Source organism: Megascapheus bottae, chromosome 14 (assembly GCF_031878675.1).
Source record: "Megascapheus bottae isolate mThoBot1 chromosome 14, mThoBot2.hap1, whole genome shotgun sequence".
In the NCBI taxonomy this organism is placed as follows: Eukaryota; Metazoa; Chordata; class Mammalia; order Rodentia; family Geomyidae; genus Megascapheus; species Megascapheus bottae.
In genome coordinates this window covers 6,788,416-6,798,924 of record NC_143522.1, presented here as the reverse complement: position 1 = coordinate 6,798,924, position 10,509 = coordinate 6,788,416, and the positions used below count along the sequence as shown (strand labels likewise).

Sequence of the window (10,509 nt, the reverse complement as noted above, 5' to 3'; positions counted from 1 at the left end):
ACTGGGCATTGTTCTATTTACACCTGCATCACAATGGGCTGACATGGCTCTGAAGTAAGAGTGGAGCACAGGGGAGGGGAAGCCTGTCCACCAGTCCTCTGAGATGACTGCAGTCAGCACTCCTGTGGAGCCAGGCAGCTGGCGGGTGGTTCTGATGGCTGAGAAGTTTCCAGGATTTCATTAGTGAGAATAATCTATTTAGTAATAGTATGATGGGAAAAATATGTTGTCTGAGAAAGATTAAAAAAAACCCACCCCATATCATTTATCATTTAGTTGAAAGTATATATTATTGTCTCCCTGAAACTTAAACATATGTGAAAATCTTAAAACCTCTGTGAAGAAGAATTTCAGAAGAATAGATACCATTCTTCCAGGGCAACTTTGCTGAGATACAGAGTTGAAGGCCAGATGCACATCCTGGATGCTGTATCTTTATATTTACATCTAATATATTCTGGACCTGGGCTAGCATTATCACCCAGCAATTGTGTGGTCAGTGAATGAACAACTAATTCAATGAACATAAATACATTACCTCCTCCCTCTGAAGGCCTCTCCTCCCTTGAGAATGTGATTAGGTTGTCATGACCTTTTGTGTGTTTAGGAGATCCTTTCCCTTCCATCCTCTTTCATGTGTGTGTGTTTTAGTCAGACCTTGCAGATGCCCTTTGTAAACTACCTCTTTTCCTGCTCATGGGGTGAGGCCCATGGGATGCTGGCTGGCCATCCAGGCCTGGGAGGTTGCCGTTCCTTGGTGAATTTACTTTACTTGGGTCCCTATGTTCTAGATTCAAGTGCTTGCTTTTGACAAGGCTCAGAATATTTGTTTCTCAGAATAAACATGATGGGGGGGGGTGGGGAAGGCCATGATTCAAGTATGGCCTAAAAGTGTTTATGTGCATAGATGAAATGCCATACTAAAATCTTTTTGAACAATTAACATAAGCTTAAAAATGACAGGAATGTTAAACAAGTTCTGTGTGGGGTGTGCATATCTGTGGGAGGGGAGGGTGGATAGGCCAAAATATTTTCTTCACATTTGTGAAGATGGAGTCATGAAGCTAGTTTGGGAAGAGGAGAGAGAGAAATGAGGAAGAGTGATGGAGAAGAGGGATAAGTCTGGTAAGATACGTTTCATACATCTATGGACATGCCAAAATGAACTATTTGATGCTACTAAAAGTGTGGAACAAATAAAAATAAATAAGCTAGGGCCGAGAGTTTGGCCTAGTGGTAGAGTGCTTGCCTAGCATGCACGAAGACCCGGGTTCGATTCCTTGGTACCACATACATAGAAAAAAAGCTGGAAATGGTGCTGAGGCTCAAGTGGTAGAGCTCTAGCCTTGAGAAAGTCCAAGGATAGTGCTCAGGCCCTGAGCTCAAGCCCAGGACTGGCAAAAATAAATAAATAAATAAATAAATAAATAAATAAAGCCAAATAATGGTGTTTCTCTGACAAGAACTGTGGCTGCCCTTTGGGACAGATGTGGATGGCGGGGGCCACTGCTATCTACTTCCATAGCATCGCTGTCAGGAAGCTTCCCCAGAGGCAGAGCCCAGGGCTGTGAGCACCTTCCGTAGCAATGACACAGACTCTGGAATGACTTCCACACGTGTAACTGGCTCAGTCTCTAGGCAAAGGCTGCCTCTCTCTATGAGGCTGGAGGGATGCTCCTGTTATTTTTGCTGTAGCTTCTCTGCTTCCCACAGTTTATGCTTAGTACTATTGATACGGAGATGGACAGATTTGCAGACTACTGGGACTATTCACTGGCTTTCTAATCTGTTTCTCCGTTCAGCATATTTATTACATAAACACATGATCTTCTTCTCTCCCAAGGCCAGGAAAATATTTTTGCCTACATCTGGTTTCTTCATTATTGAAGACATTAATTTAATTCTGAAGTAGCTTGATGAAATACTTTTTGTTTGAAGCTACTGATACATTAAAAAGTGGAAAAAGTTCCAAGAGAGGGAAATAAACATTATAGTACATTTAAAATATTTATCTTTGAAATGCTGATGAAATTTGACTTCATTTGGAGATAATGTTATTACATCTGAATTTGAAGTGCTTTGTTCAGGAGACCTCCATGACCAATAAGGCCTCTTCTCTTGTTCCCTCACTCCTGCCCAAGGCTGCATACTCTAAGCTGGGGATGCAAAGGTTTCCTCCCAGGCAGTCTTTGGCTCCCTGGTAAATGTGGTGCAAGGTCAATTCCATTGGTCAGTTCAGTAATGAGTACTGACTATTTACTATACTGCCTACAAAAATGAGTAGTCTCTGCCTTCAGGGAACTTCCTTCCCATCGGGGTGGGGGTGGGGGAAGGAACCATGTGAACAGATTATTTTCAGGGTGATACAATAATGGATAAAGGGGTGCCAGGGAGAATATCAATATGGGGCATTTTGCCTAATATGGAGATTTCTTTCTAGAGAGGATAATGCCTAAATTAAGGCTTACATTTTTCTTTTCTCTTTGTAAGTCTAGAGCCTTGCACCTGCTAGGCCAGTGCTCTACCACTGAGCTCCATGTCTTTATCCCAGGCAAATTCCTAAAAGATTAGTCAGCTTGAGCAAAGGCATGGAGGCATGAAATAACCAGATTTGAGCACAGAACTGCAAACAGCCTACTCTTCCATAAAGCCAGGAGAGGAGGCAAAAAACAAGGTTGGAGAATTTCTCCAACCTTGGATTGTGGAGGTCTTTCATAGAAATTTGTACTGCCAAATGATCACTGTAGAAATTGTCTAGTAGTCATTACATAGGGGGATTTGTGGTCTGGAATGATCACAGTGATGTCGACCTAAAGGACAGATGTGAAAGCGGGATATCAGTGGTTTCATCTTGGATTACTCCAGAACCTGCGATCTGAGTGAGGCCTGCAGTTCAGAGTCAGCCTAGGCAGGAAAGTCTATAAGACTATTATCTCTAGTTAACTTCCAGAAAACCAGATATGCATCTGTGGATCAAAGTGATAGAGTGCTAGCGTTGAGCACAAGAGCTCAGGGATAGTGCCCAGGCCTGAGATCAAGCCCCAGGATTCGAAGAAAGGTGGGGTGGGATAGGGGAGGATGGATTTGAGCAGAGCAGAGCAGTTCTAGTGGTGAAGACCCAAGACAGTGGCAGCAACAGTGACAAGGAAGGGGTTAATGTGGGAATTGTTAGCAGAGACAGAATTTGGTGACTCATGGATGTAGGGGCTGTGAAGTGAGACAACTCACCAATTTCTGGTTTGTGAAACTGGATGGAGGGTGGTTTCATTAACCAGGAGTGGGTGTGGGAGGCAGAGAATGAGTTCCTTGTTTGGAGGAACCTTTGTTTAGAATGGCAACTTGCATTCAGTTGGCATTTACTGAATAACTTCTTTAACCCTTCAGTGGCTGCTGACTGCTCTTGGAATTTGTGACCCCCAAGGGCACAAGGCAGGGGCATGCATGAAGTACCATACTCCAAAACTGACATTGGTGAGTGCAGTCAGCTTCATCCTGACTTCGAGTTCTCTCCACTCTATTTAAGACTATTTTCCTCCATCCTATTCTCTTTCCTGCTGTTGTATCCTTTAGCCCTTTCCTCTGTGCTTCTCTTGCAGCTCTTTATAATAGAGCTTTTTTTTTTCTTTTTTTTTTTAATTCTTCAGAGCCCAGCTCAAATGTCGCCATGTGAGGAGTCTTGTCTGGATCACTTGGTGTGTGATTGTTTCTCAGCTACAAATCCACCATGACAGACTGCATTGTGGTGCTGTGGCCGGGAGCTCTGGGAACTACACTTCTGGAGGACAGCAGGAGAACCTGCTGGCTTTCTGTTAAATTGGACAATAGATTGCATTAAAGGAGCTTGGAAGCAGTGGGAGGGGAAAGGGACTTGGCTTGTTGTTTCAGTCATTGTTACCTTGGTAACAGCAAATGCTTCAAGCCTGCATTTTTCCCCCCACACTTCAAATGCTGCAGCTGGGCAGGGCCCTTTCCTTAGTGCTGTCAGAGAGCTCCCTTGCTCTGAAGGTTTTGACCTCTGAGGTTCTAAATCTGAACTGTAACCTCTTCTTCTCAACCCTGGCCATATTGTGCCAGCTGATTTCTCTAGAAATTGGGTTTTGTATTCTGTGCTTATAATTGTGCTTTTCCTAGGCCTCCAACATTGAGTTCACTTATTCATACATTAAAATCACTTAATAGCATCTTTCTTAATGTGATTCCTGCCTTTAAAAAAGGTCTCACCTGCCACTGCCACTGAATCTGCTTTAGAACTCCAGTCACTGTCTAACACCCTCTAAGAAATCATTAGATTTTCTTCACACTAACCTATATATCTATATCTGTATCTATATATCTTTTTTAATTTTTTAAAATATATTTTATTGTTCTTGTAGAGTTGATGTACAAAGGGGTTACACTTACATAATAAGGTAATGAGTGCATTTTTTTGCTCTCTCCCAGATTTTCCCTCCCTTCCCAACCTACAAGTTGTATAATTCGTTTTCCACAGTGTCTAGTATCACTGTTCTAACCTATATTTAAAGTATTTTTCCTCCCATTTACAATCCAGCTCTTTCACTTGGATATCAGCAGTGTCATTCATTGTTGCATCCTCATTGTCTACCAGGGAGCTTGGCGTAGTATAGGAACTTAATGACTTGTAAAAACTGAATGATTACAAAAGCCTATACATTGGTTACTGCTCAAACAAGCAATGGCCAGAACTGAGTGATTGTGCCTGTGTGCACGTGCGTGCGTGCATGTGTGTGTGTGCGTGTGTGTGTGTGTGGTCCTGGGGCTTGAATTCAGCATCTTGGCCCCGCTTACTTTTATTGCTCAAGGCTAGTGCTTTACCACTTGAACCACAGCTCCCCTTCTAGTTTTTTTGGTACTTAATTGAAGATAAGAATCTCATGGGATTTCCTGCCCCATCTCTGATCCTCAGATCTCAGTTCCTGAATAGCTAGGATTACATGCATGAGCCACTAGTGCCTAGCTAGACTGAGTAATACTTTAGCCTCTTGATTTTAGGTCATCAAAAAACTTTGCACCAAAGTAGTTCTCTTAAGAGTCAAGCATAATATTTCTTATAAGCTTGTTAGAGTACACTTCATTTCTTAATGTATCCCCACCATCACCAGAAGAGCAAGGCACACATTTATTTGCTTTGAATTCTTAAGTAAACCCCACTCTTTATAATTGGGAATGATAAATGACTTATAAGTATTTCATGAAGATCAAGAGTTGATAAATTGGTTTGATCTACAAATAGTTAGCAAATAGTTTTTAAAGCAATTTTAAAAATGGAACATCAGTGAGCAACATTACTTGGTAAACAATTTGCTTTAGTTCTTTTAAGCATTATGTTAATACAGTTGAAACAACTAAAACATAGAGCAAAGTGTGGTTAACGTCTAGAAACTTGTAAGAATCTGAACACATCTTCTATAGACTTAAATATGAGCTATGAAGATAAGAATTTTTAAATAACTTTGGGAAAATACATGCAAATACATTAAATGATGTTGATCCTTGCTGTGCCAAGAACCATTTCAACAACCCTCCACTTATAAATTCCTCTTGTATCCACTTCAAATGACTTGTGTTTTCCTTTTTCTAGTTTGGAAGGAAAATGGCTTCTTCTCTTTGTCAGTGGATTGAGCTATCAGGTTCCTTAAATCCACCCATTCTCCCTTTTCTTTCTCCATTTAGGACCCATAGTCCATTTTTATAGATCCAACAGTGTTGTTTCATGCTTTTCCAAAACCCGCAAGTAGAAAACTTTCCTTTTACACTTACCAGTTTGAGATACCATCTTATCTTTCTTTTCTCATGTACAAGTTCAAAATAAATTATATTTATTTCTATAAGACATAATTTTGTGATTTCCTTTCTCATGCACATGTTCTGAAGAGTTTATAGTTTCTATTTTGGTTTTAAAACCATCTTTATGTAGTTGTACAAAAGTTATCAATCAACAAAGCAGTGAATGAATACAATGCACCTTGATCAGTTTTGTCCCTTTCAATGTTCCCACCCACTTTTCCCGACCCACCCCATTCAATGTAGTGTATACATTGCATTATTGTCTGCACTCTTCCCTCTCTCCTTTTCATTTATCTACCACATCTGCCCTTTGAAATTGTACCTTCATAACTCACAAATGACTGACTGCTCAATCCTCTTGAGACTTCATCCTTGTGGGCATTTGACAGTTGATTGTATTTCCTGCCTTGCTTCTTTTCTTGACTCTTCTTCCTTCTCTCTCCTCCTTGGTCTGTGAGATGCTGCACTTCCATATCTTCTCTTCTACAAATTGTTCTTTCCTTAGCTCATTCCACAGCTGCTTCTTCTAGCACACCAAGGCCCTGTCCTCTTGTCTTGGCAAACCTTTCCTGGGCAGCCTTGTAGATCATGATGTGAACAGTTATCAAGGTTGTATCTAGCCAGTGTCTCTTTGTGAACTCTTATCTTGCATTGCCAAATGTTCCTTCACAGAATTCACTTTTCTTTCTCATTAGTAGTTTTAACTTTACACATTTGAGGTCAGTGGTGAAATTCTGTCCATTCTTACCTTCAGGAGCACACTCACCTGCTCTGATCTCCTTCATCAACACCCCACCCCGGGCCTGCACGGCCTCCCTCACTTTCTGACTCATACTCTCACTGCAGTTGCTCATTGTTTAACTTGTTTTCCTGAATGGTGTCAGGAAATTTTTCCTCAAAGGACACCTCTGACTGAAAATTCCCTGATCAAATACCTCTTAATAGTTTTAGGTTTACGCTTCTGGAATAAATCTAGATGCATTAACTTGGCATTCAAGAACTTTATAGTTTTGGCATTTTTGCCTTACAAAATCTTGTATCAACGTTTTAAAATAGTTTATGTGTAAGGATATGGATTTTCAGTCAGATTGCTAAATTTGAAGCCTTGTTTTTCCCTTATCCTATGGACAGGTTTCTTAATTTCTATGCTCTCATTTCCTCATCTGTATCATAGCCATAAAAACCATGAGATGTTGTAAAATGTACCTGATATATAAGCTCCATACGTTTTATTGGATAAACATCTACTGATGCTTACATATACATACATAAGCCAGGAACTTTTTCAAGGGTTTGGTGTAATTTCCGTGAACAAAATATCCCTGCCTTGGGGCTGGGAGTGTAGCCTAGTGGTAGAGTGCTTGCCTAGCATGCACAAAGACCCAGGCTCGATTCCTCGGTACCACATACATAGAAAAAAGCTGGAAGTGGTGCTGAGGCTCAAGTGGTAGAGCTCTTGCCTTGAGAAAACCTAAGGACCTGAGCTTAAGCCCAGGACTGGCAAAAAAAAAAAAAAAAAAAAAAAAATCCCTGCCTTGCTGGGCAATGGTGGCTCACACTTGTAATTCTAGCTACTCAGGAGGCTCAAGTCCAAGGATCATGGTTGGAAGCCAGCCCCAGCAAAAGTCCCTGTGAGACCCTTATTTCCACTCAAAAACTGGAAATAGGGGACTAGGAGCATGGCCTAGTGGTAGAGTGCTTGCCTAGCATGCACAAAGACCCAGGTTTGATTCCTTGTTACAATATACATAGAAAAAGCCTGAAGTGGTGCTGTGGCTCAGGTGGTCGAGTACTAGCTTTGAGAAAGCCCAAGGACAGTGCTCAGGACCTAAATTCAAGCCTCAGGACTGTCAAAAAAACTGGAAGTGGAGCTGTGGGTCAAATTGGTAGAGCACTAGCCTTGAGCAAAGAAACTAGAGATAGTGTGTAGGCTCTGAAATCAAGCTCCATGCCTGCAGCGAGAGAGGGAGAGGGGGAGGGGGCGGGGGAGGGGAAGCGGGAGAGGGAGAGGGAGAGGGATCCTGCCTTTGTGGACCTTACTTTCTGTAATAAAAATAATAGTTATTGGGTTTTGAATTTGGTTCAGTAGCAGAGTGCAGGAGGACCTGAGTTCAATCCCCAACACTTAGATAAGTTACTCATACTTTATAAGTCTCTAGTTTTGGAATATTCTTTTTTTCCTGTACCATTATATTAAAAATTCTATCCTTCCAGGGGGTGAGAGGAGGGAAATGGGGACAAAAACATGAGAAGGGGTATTAATGCGTGAGGAGTAATGCACCAACTACCTGGCGAATGTAACTGTAAATAAATAAAAATTCTATCCTTCCTACAAGCCCCACTAAAATGTCATTTTACCCCTTAAAAGTTTACCCTTTGGGAAAGTCTCATTTGAGTTTTACTAATTATAATTATAAGGCATTTGTGACATTTTATATACTATCATACATTGTCAAACATATAAAATATGGTTACACATTTTATTTCCCTGCTCAAGTGTAATATGAACTACTGTGTCTTATTCATTTCTGTGAATATGGCATAAAATACTTTGTACAGAAGCACACAGTAAGTGCTTAACACTTCTTGAATAAATGTGGGTAAAAGGCTGTTTTCCATTGACCCCTATTAACTAATCTTTTCTTCAATTGTACATACAAAAGAAAACTTAAAAAAACAAAAGGCCACTTTCAACACTGGAGACCTGAGCATTGATAAAAATATTTGTTAGTTACTTGCCTTTGTCATTGTCACTTGACACCTGGCTTCCTAGTAGGCTAGCTTTGCAGTCTGCTTTACTAAGCACACTCGACAGCATCTAATAGCTCTCTATTACCATCATCTGAAAAGTTTCCCAGGTTTTAGAGTTATTCTGTATGATGGAATTTATTTTATTTTATGGCCAACAGATTTCCCTGGTTCCTACGTTATTTCAAACATGATTTAAGAACACCTTCTAGGTACTTCATCTGCAATTTTCTGAATCTCCACTATTTTTTTTCATTTCAAAGAACATACATATTTGCAATTTGCTTTTGTGGAATCTAAAATAGGAGTTTACTTTTAAGTGAAATCATTAAGTACTGAAATGTGCTGTTCTCCAACTACCCCTGGATAGAGTAGGCAAACTACAGTTCTCTTATTTTCTAGTCTGCGTTTTCACAATGCTAGAGAACTGAATGCTGTTTTTTAAACAAATACTACAGCAAGATAAGTTAAATTATACCACATTTTAAACATCCCTTTTAGCATTCTACTTTGGTGGTATACCTTAGCTATTCCTCTTATCTAGGCAGAAATCCATCAGAAGCATGGTAATCTTTCTCTTAAGAATGAGGCTAACACAATAAAAATTTTAAATAATGATCAAGGATTTTTTTATTCATTAAGTTTCAGTATCATTACAGAAAATGTTATGGTACAGAGTTGTTTAACATTGTTTTGTCTTTGCTCTTGATTTCCACATGAATGCTGGTAACACTAATATCTGTACAAGATCAGTCTTTGATTTAGTTTTTGTTGTTCTGTACAATTTTAAATGTGTTGATTAAAAAGGCTGTCAGCACTTAAGGAAGCATTTCTCCCCCCCCCCCCCCAGTTTGTTTGTTCAAATAAAAGGTATCCAGTTACTGCCCAAGAGTGCTGTGCCAAGGGGCTGCTGGGATGAGAGGCTCCCCTGGGCGCTCTGCAGGGAGGGTTCTCCACCCAGTCACTCTTCTTTTGGCACAGTGCACAGAAACACGAGATACGTGATAAAGAACAAGCAAAAGGTCTCTGTAAAGCGGTTATGAAGCATACTAAGAAGGGAAATTCAAGTGTTGCCTACGCTAGTATAAATAAGCAGACAGCCTTGATTTAAGAGCATAAGTAGTTGTATTTTAAAGATGAGAAAAACACAAGTTCTGCAGGCACCTACTGCTGTCTACTAAAAGCTATCGCTATCAGACCTAGCATTGAACACACAAAGCAATTTGCAAGAAAGGAAAAATTTGCTTTGATATAATCAGAATAGAGTTGTCTGTTAAGATTTATTCTTAGGTGTTGTTTTCTTTAAAAGATAGTTAAATTCATTTGAAATATAGTTCAAGATGTTGACTATACAGATCAACTTTTATCCAAATCAGAAAAACTAGCTGTGCCGTTGCATATTACAGGATACAGTCAATGATATGTGGACATGCATCAAAGCTTTCTCCTGCTGGTGACTATCATAGCCGTCCGATGACCATGACGTCCACCACCTCGCCCTTGTGGAGCTCCACGTACTGCTCTGTCTTTGGAGGTAGCATCAGTAGTCCATTGGCGCTGCGCATGCTCATCAGACGGCTGCTCATCTGATTACCTGGAATGAAATTCTCTCATTACAGCAGCATAAGCATGATGGGATATGGATTCAGAACCCTCGAAGACTTAAACAGACAAACACAAATGCAGAGCTTCAAGAGGAAGAGAGAGAACCAAACTTCCCAGGATCTTTTTAGGTGGCTATATATTATATCCTACACCTTTTTATATTAGATCCTACATCTTTTTTGCCAAAACTTTAAAAAATAAACACAAGAAATGCTTGTTTAGGAGAATAAAATCAGGAAGTTATAGCACTATATAAAATGCCACAGAATTTTCCCAGTTTAGGTTGAAGTGTTCAATGTGTGGAAAGAGAGGCTTCTAAAATTTATGATTACAATAAGAACAGCAGCAGCA

At 40.2% G+C, this 10,509-nt stretch overlaps 1 protein-coding gene and 1 long non-coding RNA gene across 9 annotated transcripts in view; one reads left to right on the top strand and one right to left on the bottom strand.

The window, feature by feature from the left end:
• Nucleotides 1–52: 52 nt before the first annotated feature.
• Nucleotides 53–10,437, top strand: LOC150054580 (uncharacterized). The gene is made up of 2 exons (XR_016537561.1): nucleotides 53–183; nucleotides 9,960–10,437. It is a non-coding gene; the product is annotated as an uncharacterized LOC150054580 (long non-coding RNA).
• Gphn (gephyrin) overlaps nucleotides 9,159–10,509 on the bottom strand; it is a 337,298-nt gene continuing 335,947 nt past the window's right edge. For all 8 annotated transcript variants that reach the window (XM_090344303.1, XM_090344305.1, XM_090344307.1 and 5 more), the window contains one exon: nucleotides 9,159–10,147. In XM_090344303.1, the coding sequence (XP_090200429.1) occupies nucleotides 10,014–10,147 (134 nt within the window). In that variant the 3' untranslated portion in view covers nucleotides 9,159–10,013. The remainder of the gene's footprint in view (nucleotides 10,148–10,509) is intronic.